We start from the raw sequence: 25,177 nt of genomic DNA, 5'->3' as shown, positions 1-25,177 counted from the left end.
CAAGGCATAAATAAGAGGGAGGAGATGATGGACAGCCGCACTCCAATAAAGTGTAAAAAATGGTGCCTTTTATTCCAGTAAAACGAAAACTACAACAGCAAAAAAAACGCAAGCAGTGGGGTAACAGAGCTGAAACGTTTCACATCGATAACCGATGCTTACTCATAGCTAAACATAATGATAAAAACAATCTAATTTATAGAACAAAGTCCAAAAGCCATCTGATGGTCAATTCGATTTGTGATAGGTCCTGGCTGATGTCAGTAATCACACACACCTGTTGGAGGAATGCAATAGAACAAAGGCAACACCTACTAAAGCCAGGTGAAAAGATAATACAAAAGTCGGCTGATGAAAAACAGTCAATCAATCTAGTTACAACAATCATAGTATTTACCCCTAAGAAAATATATGTAAAATAAAATAAAATAAAATGCAATAAATGCAGGTTTAAAAATGACATAAAAACCTCCTGGTTAAAAAAAAACATATATCCATCTCAACAGGAATACCATTATGTATTTTATGTTGGTGATCGTCAATTGTGAACGTGTGTAGGAAAAAGAGATGAGGACAGACCAACAAAGCGTGATCGGTGAGGCTAAAAAAAAGGGGGGGGACCACACACACATTTTTTTTCCCTCACCGATCACCGTTCCACATATCCTCACTACGATATGGAATTTTGCACACTCACACCGGTCTTACTATTAATGTCCAGCTGGACAATCCGTTAACAATTTTTGATTGCTGATCTTTTTCCAGCATTCATATGACCCTTTGTTGGTCTGATCGACTCCCCTTTCACACACTAGTTATGACACTATCCCGATGACCTTATTGATTGTCATCTCCTCCCTTTTTTGCAGCACACCACACACAAAGATATCATCTTTTCACTAGACACGGTGTTATTCACACACCCTATGAAGTGTGATCCACACGTTTGGTCAAAGTGCTGTGTCTGTCTCCATCTCTTTTTCCTACACACAATTGACGATCACCAACATAAAATACAGCGTCACCGCTGAAGTGCATTTGTCTGGAGCGGCGGTTTTCTTTCTTTCTATATACAGTTCAAGCATGAAAGGAACAATCAAACTCTCCACCCACACACTGGGGGGTTTCAATACACCTTCAGATGGCTAATTGCTAAACATTCTAGACATGTTGGCGCTGGCCTATAATTATCATGATCTAATCACTCCACCTGAGAAGTCACATTCCTTCATTAACAGAATTCAAACAAAACACCATCACACAATGATTTCTTCTCAATCCACATCTTTAGACAGACGTTCTGTCTCCGCATACAGCTTGACAGAAAGGTATTCGCACCTCTGAGCATCAATAGGCTTTAAGCAGTGTTATCACACAATGAAAGGCCTTTCAAGAGCCAGCCACATTTAACATGTCAACAGTCTACACAGAGAGATGAGTCATAGAATAAACCAACACTTTGCAATAAGAGCTATCAGTAATGTCCCCTGTCCTGTAATTTAGGATATAATTTCTCAGTCACCCTATGGCCCTATCGGACATAAGGTGACCCTAGACATAAGACTCCTTGGTGACGCCGGTACAGGAGTACCCCTCATCCTTCCAAAGTCTCTGTTTGTCCCGGGTCATTCCGTTACATCTCTCCCCTTTCGGTGGGAGACTTACACAGGAGGAGACCCCAAACGGGTTGACTCCGAAGTTAGTCAGTAGTACCAGTCCTTCAATGCTGATATCCATACCGTACCCCAAATAAATTGCTCCAAACAGAGCATTACTCACCCCGCCAACCTCTACCTCTCTCAGAGAACCTGCCTGCCACTGGGGAGAGGCCTGGACTGGCCCTTCTCCCTGGAGTCCTTTCAGCCGCTGGAGAGAAGACAAGGTGACTGGGCTCAGTCCATCATGCTGTTGGGGATCTGGGCCAACTGGCCCCCATCCCTGGGGTATACCGGTGGAGACTGAAGTCCCATCCACTGGTAGGTGAAAATCCCCCGATGCTTGCAAAGCAAAGCCGACATCCTCCTGTCTCGGTGACGCACCATTTTCTGGGGTTGTGTCAGTGGAGACCACAGTCCCATCCACTGCCCCAGGAACTCCCTCTTCCCTTAGTTGAGAGCAGAGGCTTGTGGCACTCTGCTCTGTTGCCAGCTCTTCCGCTGGGTTGCTTTGGGTGGAGACCACAGTCCCATCCACTCCCACAGGAACTCCCTCTCCTGCTAGTTGAGAGCAGAGGCCTGTGGCACCACAGTCCCATCCCCCGATGTCAGCTCAAGCTGCAGTTGTGTGCAGCAGCCAGTAGCATCCTGCCCTGCTGCCAGTGATTCAGCTGGGAGTAAACGCTTTACCACCACAGCTTGTTGCTGGGGAGAGGGGCCAACTGCCCCGGCTCCCTGGAACTCCACTTCCATGGTGACTGGCATCTGTACCTCTCCCCTCTCTTCAGTTGGTGCTGCTGTGACTTCTGCTGCTGCAGCACCTCTTTGCTGTAGCCAAGTGGCATCCACAGCCGCTATAACCCGTTCTATGATCTCCGGTGGAGGATTAGGTCCATACTGTGCCAGTCCACGTCTAACAGCCTGGTCAAAAAACTCTCCCTCGGGTGTCCTGTCTGTTATGCTGGGCCTTTCTGTTATGCTGGGCCTTTCAGCTCTATCCATTTGGACAAGCTCTGCAATAATGTCCCTTCTCTTATGATTGCAGGCCGATCTGCCCCAGCTCTTCAGTAAGTCCTTGAGGGAAGAGAGCTTCAACCGTTCATACAGCGTCTCCATTGTCCTGTGTCCTTGTAGCCGTCCTTCTGACGATGGAAACATCCCACTGCTGTGCCACCACTTGTAACGGTCACCACCGTTTACGACCTTCCATCAACCCACGACAGCTTATGGACACTCCACAATCAGGCAAACGAACATGACCCATAAGAATTCCCCCCAGACACGAGACACACAGCTCTGTTCTGGTTTCAAATGCAAGACCACTTTAATGGTTAGCTCTCACGTTTATATACAGTTCAAGCATGAAAGGAGCAATCAAACTCTCCACCCACACACTGGGGGGGCTTCGATACACCTTCAGATGGCTAATTGCTAAACATTCCAGACATCTCGGCGCCGGGCTATAATTATCACTGCACCTGAGAAGTCACATTCCTTCATTAACAGAATTCAAACAAAACACCATCACACAATGATTTCTTCTCAATCCACATCTTTAGACAGACGTTCTGTCTCCGCATACAGCTTGACAGAAAGGTATTCACACCTCTGAGCATCAATAGGCTTTAAGCAGTGTTATCACACAATGAAAGGCCTTTCAAGAGCCAGCCACATTTAACATGTCAACAGTCTACACAGATAGATGAGTCATAGAATAAACCAACACTTTGCAATATGAGCTATCAGTAATGTCCCCTGTCCTGTAATTTAGGATATAATTTCTCAGTCACCCTATGGCCCTATCGGACATAAGGTGACCCTAGACATAAGACTCCTTGGTGACGCCGGCACAGGAGTACCCCTCATCCTTCCAAAGTCTCTGTTTTTCCTGGGTCATTCCGTTACAGTTAGTATGCTAGACAAAAGCCTACACACGCCCTTTTGACAAAAATCAGATGCTTGGTCATACGACAATCGAACAGTGTGTACGAGGCTTTAGTCTTTGTGTCTTTTTGCCTTGGGCCAGCAGTTTATTGTTTAGAAATGTTTATGTCGTATATGCATGCTTTTTAAACATCTGGGTAAGAAGTAATAAATTGATTTTATTTGCGGTGCTTATCGTTTCTACATGTCATTATTCCCATAGATGTACAACTGTCTACCTGCTGGTGAGTTTCAACTGATCAGGCAAACCTTGCTTATCTTCTTCCAGGATATGCACATTCGGGTGAGATTTCTTCCTTTTTTTCCTGTAGATTTTTATTACTATAAAGTGACATATTTCCTATACTTAGCCCTGATCTATGTGCTTCTACTTGTAAAGTCTTGTTTGTTTAAAAAAAAAAAAAAACCCAACCGCCACCCCCCCCCCAAGCACAGTATACTTACCTGCTCTGTTGCAGTGGTTTTGCACAGAGCAGCCCAGATCCTTCTCTTCTCGGGTCCCTCTTTGGCTCTCCTGGCCCCTCCCTCCTGTTACGTGCCCCCGCAGTAAGCAGCTTGCTATGGGGGGGCACCCAAGCCGAGTCACAGCTCCCTGTGTCCATTCAAGCACACACCGTGACTCAGCCTGGCCTCTCTCTCTCCTGATTGACAGCAGCGGGAGCCAATCAACATCAGTCAGCCAATCGTTCCACGCTGCTGTCTCAGCCAATAAGAAGGGGAGTTCCGGACAGCTTGGATACTCCTGCAACATCGCTGAATAAAGACAGGCTCAGGTAAGTATTACAGGGGCTGAAGGGGGCTGCTGCACACAGGAGTTTTTTTTTAATCTTAATGCATAGAATGTATTAAAGCGGTAGTAAAACCTCACTTGGTAATTTTTACTTACAGGTAAGCCTGCAATAAGGCTTACCTGTAGGTAAAAAGAATATCTCCTAAACCTGCATGGTTTAGGAGATATTGATCCTGCATGCAACCGCTGACATCAGCGGCGCATGCTCACTGCAGGTCCCGCATATCCTGCCAGAGCTGAGGGCTCCCACGTGCATGCACGGGAGTGACATCCTCACGGCTCTAGCCATTCAGAGTACCAGAGCCTGCGATACTGGAAGAACTACACAATAGCCCCCCACAGAAAACAATAGCCCAGCAGGGGGGATCGCTGTACTATCATTGCAGAGTTAGTACATCGGCTTCTCCTGAGCTGAAACCTCAAGATGCCTTGATGGGTGAGTGTCAGCCTGGGGGAGTGGACAGTCCTAGGCAGGCTGTATTTTCATGCAGACTTCCCTGTGTCATGTCCACATGTGATGCTGACCGGGTCAGGCATAGTCGGGCTAGAGGATGCTGGACAACCTCCAGCCAGGAAATGAGGCAGGCCCTATCTGACGATGCAGCTTTAAACACACTAAGAAACTCACAATATGCATTAAAATCAGAGTAAGCATTTTTAGTACACAACAGGAGTCTGTACATCTGTGCAAAATGCAAAGTAAGGCTGGAGTTTAGTCTTAAAGAAAAGCTCCAGCTATTCACATAAGTCAGGAATTTACATGGTTTGTTTTTGTGCCAATTCAGAGGGAGCGATATATTCAATGAATACAAATCTTCCTCTGATTGGCTGAGTCAGAGAGGCGGGCTGATGATGTCACACCTCTGACTCAGCCAGTCAGAAGAAGCTTTGTATTTAGACTACAGAGCGCAGCTGCTGTAGACACTCCTGCATTCCGGGTACAAGATATGAAGTCTCGGCTCACACCCAGAACACAGTGTTGTATGCTGTATGTGGATCTTATTAGAACTGAATGGGATATAGATGTTATCTGACACAAACTGCTATTTTATCTGATACAAACTACTAATTGGATACTAATTACATTTCTAGCGTTGACTTTGTATCTAGTAATCTTGTTGGAACATGTTGAAGTTGCCGTCCTTTCCCTGGCTTGAAATTGCTTATATCAGAGAACTTGGGTTGTAAAAATGTAATCTCAAGTTCCATGACTACATTACAGTTTGTATATGAATATTTATTAATTAAATTGATTGATGTTCATTGCTAAAGGACACCTGTGGCTTTGGTAATAATTTTCATAACTACTGCAGATTGGCAGGCATTTTCTACCGGCTTCAGTAAAAGAATGCTAAGTAACATTGTTTCCATGGGTATCTAGAGCGGTTTTTAGATATACCTTAGGGGCCAGATCCACAAAGAAGTTACGCTGGCGTATCTATTGATACGCCGCGTAACTTCTAGGATGCTCCGGCGTATCTTTGTTTTGTCAGGCGTATCCACAAAACAAGATACGCCTGAAGCTGGGCTAGATCCGACTGACGTACGTCTTAGTACGCCGTTGGATCTAAGGTGCATATTTACCCTGGCCGCTAGGTGGCGCATCCGTAGATTTCCGCGTCTGCCCGGCGCATTTTTTTACGTCGTTTACGTAAGGCTTTTTTAGGCGTAACGTTACCCCTGCTCTATGAGGCGTACGTAATGTTAAGTATGGACGTCGGGCCAGCGTAGAATTTTCCGTCGTGTACGTCGTTTGCGAAAAACGTTTGCGAATAGGGCTTTGCGTAAATTACATTCACGTCGTCTAGGCATTGAGCGGGCGTAATTTAATTAGAAAATTCGACATGATACTGAGCATGCGCCGTACGAAAAAAGCGTCATTTACGTGGGGTCAAGCTTATTTTACATAAAACGCGCCCCCCTGTTCATCATTTGAATTCCGCGCCCTTACACCAAGAGATTTACACTACACCGCCGTAACTTTAGAGGCAAGTGCTTCGTGAATACAGCACTTGCCTCTCAAAGTAGCGGCGGCGTAGCGTAACTACGATACGCTACGCCTGCCTAAAAATACGCCGCCCTACATGGATCTGGCCCAAGATATTTAAGATGTCAGTGTTGCTTTTAGCAACCAGTCAGATTCAAGCTGACATTTTCTTGAACCCATAAAAAAACAAGGGGAAAACAAAAAGAAAGGATCTGACTTGATTTATACAACATGGACCCTTGTGCTTTTACATGTGACTAAGAAAAGCCAAGTTTTCTTAATACTTGCTAACAAAATGTTCTATCTTTTTTGTTAAATTGCTAAGATTTGTTCCCTAGGTTTCCATTTTTCTAAAAGATAAAGTCCAAAACTCAAATGGGCGTTTTGTGCTGCCAACATCTGGCCCTGTTCCTTGGGGGACTGAAGTACCAGGTCTTATTAGGTGGGTGAATGGTGATAGTTCGCTGGCTTTAGATATGATGCATGATTAAAAGATGGTATTAAAAATAATGAGCTTCAAAAAAAAATTACACTTTTTTTTTATATATATATATATATACAAATATATGTTTATTACATGTGTATATAAACTCTAATGCCGCCTACACACGACCGTTTTTCGGGATGTAAAAAACGAAAAAATGAAAAACGATCGCGTGTGGGCTCACGGCGTAAAAAAATGGAACATGCTCTAAATATTTACGTTGTTTTTAACGTTGTCGTTTGTAACGTCGTTAAAAAATGGTCGTGTGTGGGCTTTAACGACGTGAAAAAAACGTGCATGCTCAGAAGCAAGTTATGAGACGGGAGCGCTCATTCTGGTAAAACTAGCGTTCGTAATGGAGATAGCACATTCATCACACTGTAACAGACAGAAAAGCGTGAATCGTCTCTCGGCAAAGTTTTACTAACACAAAACCAGCAAAAGCAGCCCCAAGGGTGGCACCATCCGAATGGTAGTTCCCCTTTATAGTGCTGTTGTACGTCACCGCGCTTTGCTAGAGCATTTTTTTTTCACGATCGTGTGTAGGCAAGGCAGGCTTAACAATAATGGGATTGAAAAAAACTTTTTTTCTAGACCATTAAAAACGGTCGTGTGTACGCGGCATAAGGGACCATTCACACCATACATGCATGAAAGCTGATGGGAAAACCTTACAGATTTCACTTGCAGAGACTTCAGTTTACATCAGTTTTCATGCGCATTAGTTATGTGCCCAGTTCACACCAATATTGACTTCATGTCAGTGTTTTTGCCCCGTGGAGAAGAATGCATACATGTTGCAGATTCCTGCACAGAAAATAAATCTACATGTGATACCAGTGTGGTGTGAACAAGGCATATAGAGAACAATTTTTTTTTTTTTTTTTTTGTTTTATGTAGCCTTGCAGAATGCATGCAAAAAAAACTGATGTCTCTGAACCATGGTGTGAACGAAGCCTAAATCTGTTTTTCAGTTTGTGTGGCATTGTGCCTCACTGTTTGCAAAAAAATAACTTTTTGTTAAAAAAAAATGCAAATTTGTTGAATAGATTCTTACTTGGAAAGGTGCTTTTCTGGGGCCCCCATCCCCCCGGTTTACTTACTTGAGCCCTCGAAAGTCCTGCGTCGTGAATAAGTAAGGCTTCTCAACCAGGCTTTTTGGCTCAGTCATTGGATGATTGATAGCAGTACAGCCATTGGCTCCCGCTGCTGTCAATCAAACCAATGACTCATCGTGTCGGGGGGCGGGGCTGAGTGATACAGTAGGCGGCTATAACCGATGGCTGTATTACGGGAGTGCGCCCGAAAGCTAACCCCCTTGCGAGAGAGCTTCCCATGAAGTGGATTAGCTGATGCAGGGAGGAGCCGAAACAGTCGCCGAGGGACCCCAGTAGACCAAGATCGGGGTCACAAAAAACATTTTGAACCTTTACAACCCCTTTAAGGAAGCACTTCCAACTGAATAGGCTGCCTAATTGAGACAAAGTCATGCATGAAGCATTTTCAACAGCACAGCAATGTGGGTGCACTGGGATGGTGTGTTGGTATGCCAGAATGAATTACACCACATTGCATCAACAAATGTAACACCGCATGTTAGTGTGAATTGGACCTTGATGGGTTCACTCCATCAACAGATGCTTAGTTCTAAGGAATTTTAAATGGCATCAGAACACACTTTAACAACACGCCTGTGTTGCAGCGCTTACAACTCGCAGTAATGCACTGCATAGTGTTGTGGGGTACTGTGTTGCCAAAAACTATGCATGCCCATTTTTTGCCCACTTTGGAGCGTTGCCAGCTCATTTATTTGAATGGGCTGTTTTAACCACCCACGCTATAGCCGAAAGACTGCTACAGTGCAAGCTTAAATTGCCGGAAGGACAATGCGTCCGTAGACGTTCTCGTGCTTCCCCTGTGGGTCGCTCTGTGATCGCCGAGTCTGTGAGACTTAACTGATCATGGATCACACAAATAAACAGATGCCGGTTCTCTTCTTTTTTTTTTTCACACTGTCAGCGTGAAGGTAAAAAAAGCATTGGCTTCGATTAGAGGGACATTTGTCCCCTTAGCGCCCAAATTTACTGCAAATCTGTGCCTACCAGTGCCACTTATCAGTGCTCCCTCATTAGTGCCCACCAGTACAGCCTCATCAGCGAAGGAGAAAAATAACCTGCAAAATGTCATAACAAAATATGAAAAAACTTTTTTGTTTTTCAAAATTTTCTGTTTTTTTTTTGTTTAGCAAAAGTGATTAAATACTACCAAAATAAATCTCTATTTGTGTGGAAACAATGATAAAAAAATGTATATGGTTACAGTGATGCATTGTCATTCACAGTGTGAGATCACTGAAAATTGGCCTGGGCAGGAAAGGGGTAGAAGTGTTTAGTAAGCAAGTGGTTAACGCAGCGCATGTTAACGCGTGTGCCTTAATGCAATGCACAAGGACAGACAAGTGTGAACACAATGGCCCAGATCCACAGCCAGCGGGCTTAACTTAAATGTTCCTATTTAAGTTACACCGCCGCAAAATTTCTACCTAAGTGCCCGATCCACAAAGCACTTACCTAGAAATTTGCAGCTGTGTAACTTAAATCCGTCTGGCGCAAGGCGTGCCCAATCTAATGGGGCGAGTCCCATTTAAATTAGGCGCGCTCCCGCGCCGGACGTACTGCGCATGCTCCCGACGCTATTTTCCCGACGTGCTTTGCGCGGATTTACGTTGCGCCGAGTTTTGAGAATCGAGACGGGTGTAAAAGAAAAAAAAAGAGTTGCGGCGGGGAAAAAATTTTTTTTTTAAAAAAAATTGACAGCGACGCGGGAAAGAAGGGTCTACTTTTACATGGTGTACTAAGTTTACACTTTGTAAAAGCAGCCCTAATTTTGCGACGGCAAACTAACACTTACGGAAAAAAAACGAAGGGAAAAACCTTTGTGGATCTCCGTAAGTGCTAATTTGCATACCCGATGCAGAATTTCGACGAGAAATGCCCCCAGCGGCGGCTGAGGTACTGCATCCTAAGATCCGACAGTGTAAAACTATTACACCTGCCGGATCTTAGGAATATCTATGCGTAACTGATTCTGTGAATCAGTCGCATAGATAGAAACAGGGATACGACGGCGTATCAGCAGATATGCCTGCGTATCCCTTTTGTGGATCTGGCCCAATATTTGTGATTTTTAACAGTTCTTGTTGATGAAAAAGATGAACCAAATGAAAGCATGTTGCTCAGCACTGGTTAGTAAAATAAAAGCTAACATTTGAGCTGCTATAGGTAACACTTTCTTTTTTTCCTTTTCTCCATGTTTTATGCACTTTATTATACTTATACAATATTTTGCTGTAGTTATACAGAATGTCAACAGGAGTATTCTAGAAGAACAAACTATGCTCATGTAAAAATAGTTTCACAGAGGTTACTGAAAACATTTGTTTTTATGGGTGCAGTAAATATTATAAATAACTTATTAGAAATGAATCGTAACTGTAAAGAAGAATTCCAGGTATGGTATAATTTTTATACATAGTTGCATTGCTCCAGCCTGGACCAGTGTGAAGCCTCGTACACACGACCGAGAAACTCGACGGGCAAAACACATCGTTTTGCTCCTCGAGTTCCTTGTAAGGCTGTCGAGGATCTCGGCGAGCCAAATTTCCCCATTCCCGTCGAGGAAAAAGAAGACATGCTCTCTTTTTTGCTCGACGAGATCCTCGATAGTTTCCTCGTCGAAAAGTGTACACACGACCGGTTTCCTCAGCAAAAAAAAAAAAAAACAGCAAGTTTCTTGCTGTTTTTTGCCGAGAAACTCGGTCGTGTGTACGAGGCCTGACTGTATATACCATAAATGACCCATGCACCTGGAAGCTGGAAATCACTGAAGTAGACACCGTTATTCACACTTGCTTCCACATCCTGTGCTGAGCAGCTGGCCGCATTCTGAACACAGAAGGTCAACTGCTCGCCTTTAGGTGCCATTCAGAGAATGCTTTGCATTTTCTAAATGAATGCAAAGTGTTTTCTGATTGGACGAGGTGGAGAGGCAGGTCAATGACATCACTTTCTCCACCTCCATCCAGTCAGAGAACAATTTGCATTCATTCAAACAATGCAAAGCATTCTCCGAATAGCACCTATGTCGAGCAGGCAACCTACTGTGTTCACAATTCATCAGGTCAGCAGCTCAGCATGGAACATGGAGGCAAATGAAGATCACTGGAGTAACGGTGTCCTCTTTTTAGTAATTTCCACCGTTAAGGGGCATTAAGATAGGTAAGGTATACATAGCTACATTGATTCCATATAAAAGATTTTTAGGGAATGGGGGAAGGAGGGGAAAAGGCGCAAGTTTTAACCATTAGATGTAGAAAGATAATTTCAAGAAATTTCTACAATGGATCACACATCAAGTGATGGATGTGTTGCCGTAACCAAATATGCATATGTCAAAAAAACATAGGAAAAAGGGGAAAGAAAGATTGGGAGAGTGGAAAATGACCTCAGAGGAGCTCAAGAAAAAATGGGGTTACTTTGATTCCATACCTGTCTAATGCCCCTTAACGGTGGAAATATTAAAAATATACCATGTCTGGACTTCTTCTTCTTTAAATTATAAATACAATATTTGTTTTACGAAAAAGCTGTATGGATAATATGATGAGCCCATGAAGTGGTATGTTCTGCAGTTAAAAGGATTTGTAATGTGTTTTTATAAAGGTATTTTCCTCTTCTTTTTTTTTTTTTTTTTTCAGGATTTTCAGTTTTAAAGGGGAAGAGGTGAAGAGAGTGGAGTTCCAGAATGGTGGGAATTATATCAGTCCTCTTCGAGAAGGCTCTTATGATCTTTTTGGTGACCGAGTGCTAAAGCTGGGGACCAATATGTGAGTGTTTTTATCAGAGGTGCAATAAACCTGCATCTGTTTTACAAAATCTGGTAACACACACACTTCATTGTATATAGTGTGTCTCATTATTCTTGTTGGTGAAAAACATGAAGTCTTTCTATGTCCAGATCTTACCACTTCATCATATACCCAAAAATATCTGATTAGTTATAGGGTAGGGTTGACTCTGGGTTGCACAGTATTGCATCGAAAAAAAAAAAATAATCTGTGTAGTATAGCCCTGTCTACTGGATGTGCAAGCACCTAAGTAATGTTTACAGTAGAGCTTCAGGGTGTTTTATAAATGCGTTGCTTGGTGTCCTATCAGAATACCACTACCTATCAAAAAATGTAACGGAAGTGACGTTCTGAGCCATAAATGCTTACTGCGCATGCGCCAATACGTTCCAACATGGCCTCTTTGTGTTCCAATGGGTTTCCTAATCTGACAGAACATGAAGCCAGCAACGGACATCATCTTACACCCAGGCAAGCAGGCAGAAGGTGGCTACGGCCATCTTGGTACACCCGCACTGCTCAGCGGCAAACTGATTATATACTGAAATAGACTCAGTGAAATTGTTTAATTAAGTATATAAGGGAGTTAACTGGTAAAATAAGTGTGAAATTGAAGACGTGCCTGGGTGTAAGAAGATGTAAGCTGCCGCCTTTGTGTTCTGTCACTTTAGGTAACCTATTGAAACGCATAGCGGCCATGCTGGAACACATAACGTATACGCAATAAGCAACTTTGTTCACAATGTCACTTCCGTTGCATTTCTGATGGGTAGCGTTTTTTTGATAGAACACCAACATTGTAAGTTCCACCTAGCGGCGGCCCATCCATTAGGGGCGCCGCCATCCCTATATGACTAATGGATAGATTCATGCATACTGTTTGTCGCCCAAAGAAAATTACCACTGGGTCCACCCCCTCCATTTTATAGATCATATTTCCTTATTGAAAGCTATAACAAGACTTCTATGAATGGAGAAGGTGGGTGAAAAGGATGGGCACTTTTGATGAGTGCCTGTCTCGGCTCCATTAACCCCAACTGCACTGAAAGGTTATGTTGGATGGGTACATTGGAGGAAGAAGATTTCAAGACTTGCAAAGCCAACAGCATAAGGCTGCTGATTAAATTTGTTTTAAATAAACTTGGGCTTTAAAGAGGAAGTAATTCCTGATGGGTTTTAATGGGCTACTTAGTCACTTACCGGAAACTGAAGCCTGCAATGTCCCCGATTTCCTCGCCTCCACAAAGCGTCCATTTTTCACCCTCTTCCTTCCATGTATCACTGCTCTGGTGCTGTGATGGGCCGGAGCCGCGATGACGTCACTCCCGCGCATGCACGTGGGAGCCGCCAGTCACGGCACGATCTCCTTTAGAAACGTCTCTTATCTCTTTTAAAAATATCTCCTAAACCGTGGAGGTTTAAGAGGTATTTTGAGCACCTACAGGTAAACCTTAATCTAGGCTTTCCTGTAGGTAAAAGTGGTTGTGAAGGGTTTACATTTTGTCACGAGGATCTGACAGAATGCTAGATATCTTTTCGTTAATCCTAAAAACACAAAGACAGGTTTTGACTTCATGTAAGGGGAGAGATTGTGATCTCCATGCTAAAGCTATAGTTTGTTTTGTGGCTAGATAAACGTGGCCAATTTCTGCTGCTGTTTAAATAAACCATCTGTCTGATCACCTAGGAGAGCTATCTTTGGGTTGCACAGTATTCTTAAGCCGGCCATATATTGGGTCAAATCCCAGCAGGGTCAAGGCCAAATTTGATCCATCTATGAGCAGGCTGGTTGTACTGAAGTCAATCCTTTGATCGTCTTCAGTACAACCAGCATGTCAGGTTTTTTTGCATGCAATTGTATTCTGTCAGGCTCCCTGCTGGCAGAACATAATAGCGCTGTTGGAAGGGTTTTTGAGAAATATTTCTTTCCTTCCACCTGTGGTGGAAGGAGAGCAAATTGAATAATCTCTGGCCTGCTTTACATGGAATAAAATGTCCGAGTTCAAAAACTTTAGACCAGAATGTGGTAACAAAAGGACATGCCCACAAATTATGCACAACATCACCAACCTTATTTCAACTTTCAAAACGCTCATTCAAACGCGCAGTTTATAAAAATGAGATAGGACCCCCTTGGTCTCACAACAGAATGTCCCTTATATTGCTGTAATCTTTATTGGGCATCATTTGGTAATTAGTTTGCAGTTTTTAAACATCCAGTTAAGTAAAATTGAAACAATATCTGCAATGTTATTCAAGGAAGATTGGCCAATGCTTCTGCCTAAAGGTTACCACTGACATGAAAGCTCTGTAGTTACTGAAAATCATTTGATGCACTTTTAGTAGTACATTTCAACCTATACTATGCAGAATATGCATTTGAAGAAGCTGCATTAAATGTTTAAATTGCCATGGAAGCAATACTGTCGGAAGACGTATCAAATGAGTGTACTTTAATGTGGATTATGTTATATGCTATGCAGGTACAGTGTAAGCCGTTCTGTGGAGACTCACATGTCCGGGACATTGAAAAGTTCAGCCTCACACACAAAGGTAAGGTCAACCATAATTAATACATTTTTGTCCTTGGCAGCTGGAGTTATTTGAGCACCATTTGAAAAGTTTTTAGTTATGTCATTTTTTATTTAAAGTATAACCAAAGGCAAAACTTCCCATATATTGGGTTGTCTCCAGAAAAGTAATGGAGGGTAAATCTTCCAATGGGGACACTAATTCTGAGACTAGGGGTCCCCAAGAGAGTCCTTTAGTTTGCAGGGATTTCATTTGACTTCCTGTTTGGCTATTGGACAGGAAGTAAAAATAAACCTTATAAGGTTAATAACCCTCTCTTACGTTATCCAAATAAATAAAAAAGGTTTTGCCTTTTAGTTCTACTTAACCATTTGTTAAATCAGATTAGGGAGTCTCAAAACAAGACCACTCAGATGATATAGTAGATACAAATCTTGTAAAAATTAGGAGGTGCTAAATTCACTGCAGTGGAGAAATACCACACAGAGGGCTAGATTCAGCCACGTAAATTCAAAGCTGCGCCGGCGTATCTTCTTTCTGTATTCAGAAAGCAAGATACGCCGACATTAGCCTAAGATCCGACTGGCGTAAGTCTCTGCATTTTCACGCTGGCCGCTAGGTGCCGCTTCCGTCGTTTTCGGCGTAGAGTATGCAAATTACCTAGTTACGCCGATTCACAAACGTACGTGCGCCCGGCGGTAGTTTTTTACGTCGTTTGCGTAAGGCTTTTTCGGCGTAACGTTGCTCCTTCTTCTATGAGGCGCACACAATGTTAAGTATGGACGTCGTTCCCGCTTTGATTTTTTTATTTTTTACGTCGTTTGCATAAGTCTTTCGTAAATAGGGCTGGGCGTAATTTACGTTCACGTCGAAACCAATACGTTGTTGCGGCGTACTTGGGAGAAATGCACACTGGGATATGTACACGGACGCCGCATGCGCCGTTCGTAAAAAAAGTCAATCACGTCAGGTCATCACACATTACCATAAAAACCCGCCCCCCCCTTCAACATTTGAATTACGCGGGCTTACGCCGGCCCCATTTACGCTACGCCGCCGCAACTTACGGAGCAAGTGCTTTGTGAATACTGCACTTGCTCCTGTAAGTTGCGGCGGCGTAGCGTAAATACAATGCGCGCCCCTACATGAATCTAGCCCATAGACTCAGTTCAGCCGAGCAAAGGAAGGAAGTATCTCTGTCTCACAAACTCAAGAAAGAAAAACAAACAAACCAAGCATATTTTAAATTCTTAAAGTGGTAGATTCTCTCTCTATCTCTAATCTCAACAATATCAGACCCCTATCATTCTACTCATGGTTATATAATAATACGGTACAATGATGATGATCTGTAATTTTTATCACCAGATATGACAAATAGTTTTTCTGCTTTTTTTCAATACACCCCTCCCCAAAACTAGCACATATTACCAGCCTGACGCTCATGGTATTTTAAGGATTGATAGCCTGTGCAATCATTCTTGTGAACTTTTTTTTGTAAATTTTTCCTAAACCTAGGTTCACACTTGTGCATGGATAACACCTCATATGATTCGCATATTTTGTATGGCTGAAAAAAAACTAAACCTAGGTTCACACTGGTGCATGGATAACACCTCATATGATTCGCATATTTTGTATGGCTGAAATCCCCCCCCCCCATCACGTGGGTGTTGTGATGTGTTTTGGCGTGTCATTAAAGTGGTTGTAAACCCACTTTTTTCACTTTTACCTACAGGTAAGCCTATAATAAGGCTTACCTGTAGGTATAAAGAATATCTCCTAAACCTGTACGGTTTAGGAGATATTCCCCTCGCAATGCGCCGCTGATTGCAGCGGCGCATGCGCAGGGGGGAATCCACGGCAAAAGGACCGGCAGCCGCCGGACCATGCCGAATTTAAATCTCCCGCAAGCACGGGAGTGACGTCATCGCCGCTCCAGCCAATCACAGCGCTGGAGCGGCGATACACGGAAGACACGCCGAAGCAAGATGACATCTCGCTCGGCGTGGACCAGGTAAGTGTTCTTCACCTCATTCCGAGGTAAGTATTTCATAATCAGCCAGTATGCGGTGCATACTAGCTGATTATGCCTTTTGCCTTGCAGGTTTGAAAAAAAAAAAAAAATGTTTATGTGGTTTATAACTGCTTTAAGATAACATTGACACCCGCAGCAGCTCGCATGGATGCTGTGTGATTGCTTTGGAGTGTGATGAGGAAGAAATGCAACAAATCTTGTGTGTTTCCCACAACACATTAGTGTGAACCAGGGCTCAGTTTTCAGAATCTGTTTTTTATTCTGAATTTTTCAAAAGGATGAAATCACTGTACCAGAGCTAGTTGGATGGGAGCTGGCAACCTATCCACTGGAAACAGTTTAGTTGAGTCTAGGCTACAGCAGAAAAGGCAATAATATTTAAGAGCATCCACAGATAATATGATGTCTCGTCATATTGCTTTCTCGTAGACACAAGCAGAAAAGTAAGGCTTCTGTATATTGCGACTAACTGTTTTTTGTTTTTTTTTATATATTTTAATAGGAGAACGTTGCACCAAATCCTTTGGCGAAAGAGGAGTTAAACCTCCTGGCACAGCTAATGGGTGGTATGGAGCTGAAGAAACCCTCCACTGCTGACCACATTTTCCGTTTAAACCTTTTCACCAACGATGAAGAAGAGGAGTAAGTGGGAGATTATTCCTCTTAATGTCTTAAAATATCAGGAGCAAACAGTTTCAGGACCTTATAACAGGCATGAATATTGTGGTGTGAGCTTTTTTTTTTTTTTTTTTCTTCTTCTTCTTTTTTTGAGCCCACAGTATGGGGAGCAAAAACATAACCCCAAAATGAATGAAAAAATTGCATGTGAAGGCGCACAAAAAAGTGCACTAGGGTATGTCAAATCTTCCGCTCCCAAAGAGGAGGACCAGTTCCTGGGTCCCACCAGAATGCAAGTTTCCTGAAGGGGGGAAGGTACACTGAGGTCCACCTAGCCAAAAGGTCCAGCTGATGCGCGTCTCATGATCAGCCGATAACAACCAACAAGTAATGGGTGGGGGGCTCTGCCAGAAGGACCCACCAAGGCAGGGGAGGAAGGAACCTGATAGCCACACAATCACCCGCTAGACTTCAGGGCAGGCCCAAAGACTCACGTTCTACAATCCTGAGTGAAAAGGTGACACAAAAATAAGTTCAGTGACATACAAAGTGGAAAAAATAAAATGGCCAATGTGCTAGACAATGGCTAGACCTTGATTTGAAGTAATGCTGCATACAAAATGCAGTTTTATATATATTTTGTGATTTTAGGATTATTTATTTTATTGTATATAAGATGAATTTTTTGAAAGATATAAACTTGTTGACCGTAACAAGTATGTAATGGGGTCATGTGACTGTTATTCAGCTGTTACATCTTTTTCTTGACATGCAAAAAGGCAAGCAGCACTGACGAGACCAGAGGAGCTTTCTTACAAAGTGATCAACATTGAAGCCAGTGAAGTAAGTGAAGAGTTAAGTGATGGAGCTGTTGTACTGTGTTGCCTCTTGTGAACTCTTGAGTATTCCCAAGTCTCTCCAGGCTCCCTAAAAAAAAGCTACAGGGACTATAGCAAATGACATGTTTTGTAAATGTTAGGAATATTTTCTCTAAGGCCTCGTACACACCACCCAACATGTCCGATGAAAACGGTCCGCGGACCGTTTTTATCAGACATGTCCGCTGGGATCATTTGGTCTGATGTGTGTACACACCATCAGACCAAATTCCCCGCGGACAGAATACGCGGTGACGTGGCGGCGACGATGACGCCGCTACGTGCGCACACCAGGAAGTTCAATGCTTCCACGCATGCGTCGGATCACTTCGACGCATGCGTGGGATTTCGGGCCAGCGGACATGTCCGATGAGTCGTACTGACCATCGGACATGTCCGACGGACAGGCTTCCAGCGGACAAGTTTCTTAGCATGCTAAGAAACTTTTGTCCGCTGGAAACCTGTCCGCTAGGCCGGGAAACTGTGCGAACATGTCCACAACCGAACATGTCCGCGGAAACTGGTCCGACGGATCTGGTTTCCAGAATACGCTTAAATTTACGACGGCGTGGATTCAGAGTTACGACGGCGTGTCTACTGATACGCCGGCGTAACTGTACCCGAATCTAGCCCAAAGTTTTTAAATTTTTTCTTACTAACTGATTCTCTTGTAATTTCCAGGTCAGAGTAAGCAAAAGGGTTCTCCATGAATAAAGCGGTGCATCTGCTTTATAATAAAAAGGAGGCAGGTCCTGCTATGCTAGGAGTATTTAATGGTTCATAGGAGCCAATTGATAAAGAACCGTAGTGCCCCACTTTGTATACCACAGGACATCACTGGAAAATATCCACACTGTGCATTTTTTAATAAAATGTAAAATGTTGGCAGAGTGGCGTGTGAAAGTATCTCCTGTGCTCAGGGGCTTAGTCAATGAGTAGGAGGTGTAGTCAACCCTTCGAATAAAATCTGGCATGTCAATTAGTAATTTTTACTTCTTTTAAAAAAAAGTTTTTAAATCTGTAATCTCCAATTATGTATTTGGCATAAGGTTCAGTTTAGTGTCCTATGCATTTGTACCCCTATTCTATACCTATGTGTATGCGCATTGTCTAGTTGTTATGTTAAGGTAGGGTGGCCACATAAAATATGCTGGGGTCGTAGGTAGGACACTTTTAGATTAAAAACACCCTCTAGATCATTACTCATCAACAATAATGTTTTTAATAATAATCATTTTTTAATATCCACACTGACATTTTTTTTCTATGAATCCACATTTACACTATGTGGACTAAAGCGTGGTATTGGGTTTTCCCAGAAAGAGTGAGGCATACAACTCACACATTTTTAACTGATTTTAACTTTCTTAAATACTATGATTATGTTAATATTAATTTTGGGTTTGTATTCCTAAATCCAATTTTACGCCTCTGGCTTATCGCCTGGAAATAGCTCTGGTTTACTAATATGAAATATGCTGGTGACAACGTATTGTAATGATCTAGATTAATTTCTATAATGTTTTCATTATGAGCCTTTATAATATAATATATGTTTCTCAATGCATTTTATGAACTTGGGTCTGTTGTACAGACTAAGGTTTTGCTGGCATGTATATGCATGTCCATTGGTTTCTACAATGTACCATTATAATGGTCCTGTGTGGGATCGCATTTCCAGGGGAACTCCCGCCATGAGCTGTTTTATGCCCATCTATCTTTACTTATACTTGTATGCTAATCTGCTTACATTGGAGCTATCCTCTTTTGCCAATCCCTTATAGTTTTTCTCGGGGGTGGTGGTGGGTGTTCTAGGGGTTTCACTTCTTGGCAGGATGTGCGAGGCAGTCCTGGAACTGGGATGTTGCCTCATTATCCCCTGTATTTTAGGGGATGTTCCTGTTTTTTGTCATGACAGGGCATTGCGCATGCGTGGGAATTTAGTGTCCCGCCAGGCTGTGAGCCCGCGCAATATGCCGCCGGACCACTAGGGGAGAAGGGTTTTGCGAGCTAGCCAACTCGAGCTCGCCTATTCCGAGCCATTGCGAAATTACGTCAAACTGGAAGTTCTGGCGGGGTGGAAGTGACGTTTGCCGTGACCGGAGTGGTGGGTGGAACGCGAATCCACCTGCACTTCCTGGTTACAGTGCGGCATGCGTGCCACGCTATTCAAGTGATGGCGGCGCCAAGCACCTTCAAACACAGCACCCAGTGTGGTGTGCGGACCTCATTCACCAATTAAAACAGTGGCAGTGCCTCTTCCCTCTGATCCGCTCTAGCTTCTCAAGCTCTGGTTCACTTGGAAATTTGCATGCGGTTATATAAAGAGAAAACTTGAGGAGGTCAGTCTACTATTGCCGTGGCTCTGAGGAAGAGGGTCCTCCTCGTAACGCGTAAGCCATTTGCGATGCTATCTGGTCCCCCCTAACACCCGGTCCAGGTTGAAGGTGTCTAGAGACATGGTTCCAATTGCTGGAGCACTGATGAGCCTTTTTATAATGTTTGTTTGTGAGTATTACTCTTGTTAAATTTTTTTAAGAAATGTTATCTTTGGTCGGTGCACCCGCCTTTTCTTTTTTATATGCCTCAGGCCTAGTACACACGAGAGGATTTATCCGCGGAAACGGTCCGGAGGCCCGTTTCCGCGGATAAATCCTCTGGTCGATTTTTATCTGATGGTTGTACTAACCATCAGATCAAAATCCGCGCGGAATTCCCTCCGCGGTGACGTGTCGCGCCGTCGCCGCGATGATGACGCGGCGACGTGCGCGACTCTGTAATATAAGGACTTCCACGCATGCGTCGAATCATTACGACGCATGCGAGGGAGGGAATCGGACGGATTGATCCGGTGAGTCTGTACAGACCATTGGATCAATCCGCTGGACTGGATTCCAGCGGATCGATTTCTTAGCATGCGGATCTATCCGCTGAAAGTGATCCGCGGATAAATTCCAGCGGATAGATCCTCTCGTGTGTACGGGGCCTTAGAGTTGCCCCTTCCATCAGCTGCTTTTAGAGCCTTGAGTAAATGACATTTATAGAGCACATAAAAGTACTTTATAACTGTGCCAGAGGAGGTTTGAATAAAAAAGGTATGACCACAGTAAGCAAGGAATTCCAGGTACATTTTAGGAGATGGAATGCTTTTATAGTTGTCATATCAGTATTAAACACATTTTCCATTTTGCTTCTCCAGGACCAGGAGAGAAATAAAGAGCTTTCTCGCATTATGGGAGCGTTTCGATCTGAGGAGACATTGGTACAGAATACCAGCAAAGGAGATGATCTCCTAGCGCTAATGGATGGACTGTGATGAAAAAAATAAGCTTTTTTTTTTTTTATTTCTGTCTAGTCCAATATTAATATAATAATATATATTTCTCAAATACTGGGATGGTGACTTTATCATGTGAAAACAACAGAAATTGCTCCATTTCATGTAATGGTAATAATTCAGACAAAAAAACATACACTGCAGCTTGTATAAAAATAAAGTGACAGGTCACTTTTATATTTGTAACATTTGTAATATTAATGTGTATATATGTATGTCTATGAATATATTCTCTCTGGACATTTTACTTTTCTTTCTTTAATTGTGATTCACAGAGAGATCTGTATCAAGTTATGCACATCACATCATATTATGAGAACATCTACCATATTTATTTGTGGGTTGAGTGGGTTAGGCAGTCTTCTTTATAATACTTTCTGACAGATATTAGTCACTCTAATAGGCTTTCTGCTTATTTGGCAGCAATGTACAGTATGTGCTTAACCACAGACAGCCAGAAATAGTAGTATCAAATTGAAAAGGGAATTCCGTGCAGGGTTATGAATTATGAATGAAATTTGGGATTAGCTGAGATGGTTGCTGGTGAGACAGTACTGAGTGCCCAATGCAGTTATCCATCATGGAACTGGACCAATAGAGAAGTAAGGTGTAAGACCAGCTCTGTACACTGCTAGTAAGTGTCAACATTTTTATATATTCGATTAAAGCACAAAAAAGTAATATGTTGCAGCTTACCAGTCCTAATGCCGCGTACACTTGACCGTTTTTCATGACGAGAAAAATTATATTTTTAAATTGGTCGTGAAAAACGATCGTGTGTATGCTCCAGAGCATTTTTCTCGACGAGCATTTTTCGATGAGTATTGTCATGTATTTTCCAGCATGGCATGAGTTTGACTGAACATGCATACAACATTTTCACCAATAAGAAATATATTTTTAATAGGAGGCTAAACGCACATTTTCTATTAGCATACAAATGGATATTAATGCCTAACAATACAACCAACTTTTAAATTCCTGAGCCCCTAGGCCAGTGATGGTGAACCTTGGCACCCCAGAGGTTTTGGAACTACATTTCCCATGATGCTCATCCACTCTGTAGTGTAGTTGAGAATCATGGGAAATCTAGTTCGAAAACATCTGGGGTGCCAAGGTTCGCCATCACTGCCCTAGGCTCTCCAGCCTGATCTTCAAGCAAACAAAGTAACCGCTTAGCAAGGGCTTGGGTGAAATATTATTTACATGAACAACTGCAGTAAGGAACCTCTGAGACTTCCACTGCTATAATTCAACCTTGGGGATTTTTATGCAATTACTTGTAATAGCAGAGCATGGAAAAATGAAAAATTGAGGTTTGGTATGCATCTAAAATGAAACATAATTGTGGTATTTACTAAACGGTATTCAAGTGTTTTCAATTAAATGAAAAGTGTGTGTGTGTGTGTGTGTGTATATGTAGATTATATATATATATATATATATATTGTAAGGGGTTAGCTCGGTAGCGGTGTGTGTGACCCCCTGGATGGGTTCACTACACACTGAATTTATACAGACAGGCAGTCAAAGACGGTTGAAAACAAAAATGTTGCTTTATTCTTCCATCTTGCTGAAAACAAGTGCAAGCATCCAAACAGCATAAACAAAATCAAACATAAAATAAACCCTGGCCACTTGGGGCGTCTACCTTCACCACACAGGAACCTATCTAGGGAGTCTGGCACAGCCTAGTGCTGGGCAGACACTGCTGGTCATACAGCAGAAAAACAATAGTCTTTTGATTTTTATCACACAGAAAAATCAATCACCTCCTCACCGCCTCAGAAGACTTTCAGCTACTGCTCTCCTTCACTCAAAAAGCCTCAGGATGCAGCAAATCAGTGGTAATCCTCTGGATTACTTATAGAGGCCTTAATTGCCTCATTCTGAACAGCTGAAGTTTTCCAACGCCCTAAACCTTTTCTGGCTACTTCTGCAGCCGACGCCTAATAACAATTGGTGTATTGTCTAAACAAGGCAGAAATGTATGTCCCGTCTGTGACAACACCCACAGATTTACCCGACTTCCTGTCACAATATATATACGCACACATACTTTTTTTAATTTGAGGAATTTATCAGTATGTAAGGCTTAAAAACAAATGGCAGGCAAATATTTTAGAAAAGTAGCATTTGATTAATATACATTAATTTTATACATATGAAATCACTCAATGCATTTTTACATACAACTTGCTTTATGTCAATATCGGCCTCCTGTAATATTCAGCATTGCAGCAGAGTGGGAGAGGGATGGATGGACTGCACTCTCAGACAGTCATTGGGAATCGTTGCTTACCTTAGCTGAATTTGATGATCGTTTTATAGCCATTTTATTAAGCATAATGTCAAACTGTCACTGGTACATACAACCTTTTGTTTGTATGACTGAGGGTGTGATTGCCAGCATCCCTTAATTAGACACCATGTTGCAAACTTCCTCTTATTGTTGGGACTTTAAGGGCAATCAGTACCGACAAAATCACTATTTAAAACTTTGCATTTTTTATTTTTTCATATTAAAAAAAAAATCTCATAAAAACATTATTTAGTATTCTTTTTTTCAATCATACTTGAGTATGAGAGTCAATGAGCTTTAGATAGCATGTATACCATTGCATAAACCAAAGCGGTATTCCCAACTATTTGCTTGTCAAACCCTATAGTCCTATACTGTAGCTTTGAATAATAGCTGTTTTTTAGGCTGCAGTTATTAAACCTGTTTCGAACAGGTCAATTTATATCTTCCTTAGGGATATATATATATATATATATATATATATATATATATATAGTACCACTCTGCAACATAAATAACCTCTTTAAGAATTCAGAATTGTTACATGATTATTTTCTACACTTCACAATCAAAGACCTTTTATAGTTAATGTAAAAAAACTTAGATAGGCTTGATAGGCCACGATGTCCACCCAGAATGCCATAAAACGTAGACCTCTGTTGGGAACATTGTCATAATGCACAGAACTGCCATATTGGTACCCCAACTGCCACCATAGAAGGAAAGGGGAGAAAATGTTGCATGTAACAAGTGTAGGCTCTCCCAGGCCACTTGCAAGCAGCCTGGGCGATCCTCCACTTATTACATGCCACATTGTAAGTTTGCTGAAATATCATTTTGATAGATTTTGAAGCGGAAAAGATTTTGAACTAGTTTACTAGGAGGTTGCCAGCTTTGAATAAAATATATAGAGCCCCATAAGCAAAGCATATTGGTATTAAAAAAAAAAAAAAAAGAAAGCCCTGTCTGGTTGTTCATGTACATTATCTCATACTGTATATCTGTGCATCTTGCATAATACACATAATTTCAGTAGAAATATGCTCTATGCAGCTAAATTTGGAAATTTTGTGATGTGTTTAATGAAGTATACCAAACACTACTGTGTTCAGAGGGCCCATGTTCCTTTAGAGCCCATTCACACAGGGGCAACACGACTTTGAGCGCGACTTTGGGAGGCAAATTGAACACGACTTGAGTATGAATCACAACGCGACTTCAGCGCGACTTACAACGCGACTTGAGGTCACCTCCAGGAAGGGGAACTTCACACCAAATTTTTAATAAAAAAACGGCATGGGTTCCCCAGGCATACCAGGCCCTTAGGTCTGGTAGGGATTTCAAGGGGAACCCTCCACGCCGAAAAAACGGCGTAGGGGTTCCCCCCAAATCCATACCAGACCCTTATCAGAGCATGCAGACCGGCCGATCAGGAAAGGGGATGGGGACGAGCGAGCGCCTCCCCTCCTGAACCGTACCAGGCGGCATGCCCTCAACATGGGAGGTGGGTGCTTTGGGGCAGGGGGGCACCCTGCGGCCCCCCACCCAAAGTACCTTATCCCCATGTTGATGGGGGACAAGGGCCTCTTCCCGACAACCCTGGCCGCTGGTTGTCGGGGTTTGCGGGCGGGGGGCTTATCGGAATCTGGGAGCCCCCTTTAATAAGGGGGCCCCCAGATCCCAGTCCCCCCGCCCTATGTGAATGA

General features: G+C 42.7%; 1 protein-coding gene across 3 annotated transcripts in view; it reads left to right on the top strand.

The window, feature by feature from the left end:
• OSCP1 (organic solute carrier partner 1) overlaps positions 1–21,416 on the top strand; it is a 40,331-nt gene extending 18,915 nt beyond the window's left edge. For 2 of the 3 annotated variants that reach the window (XM_040337346.1, XM_040337348.1), the window contains 7 exons: positions 3,802–3,882; positions 6,715–6,818; positions 11,617–11,745; positions 14,250–14,319; positions 16,839–16,978; positions 17,734–17,797; positions 21,032–21,416. In XM_040337346.1, coding sequence (XP_040193280.1) covers positions 3,802–3,882; positions 6,715–6,818; positions 11,617–11,745; positions 14,250–14,319; positions 16,839–16,978; positions 17,734–17,797; positions 21,032–21,148 — 705 coding nt within the window. In that variant the 3' untranslated portion in view covers positions 21,149–21,416. Of the gene's footprint in view, positions 1–3,801; positions 3,883–6,714; positions 6,819–11,616; positions 11,746–14,249; positions 14,320–16,838; positions 16,979–17,733; positions 17,809–21,031 lie in introns of all 3 variants that reach the window. The other variant, XM_040337347.1, reaches the window with a different exon arrangement.
• Positions 21,417–25,177: the final 3,761 nt, after the last annotated feature.

The sequence above is a fragment of the Rana temporaria genome, chromosome 2, assembly GCF_905171775.1.
Source record: "Rana temporaria chromosome 2, aRanTem1.1, whole genome shotgun sequence".
Lineage (NCBI taxonomy): Eukaryota > Metazoa > Chordata > Amphibia > Anura > Ranidae > Rana > Rana temporaria.
The sequence above is the reverse complement of the archived record's forward strand: the minus strand, read 5'-3'. Positions and strand labels throughout refer to the sequence as shown.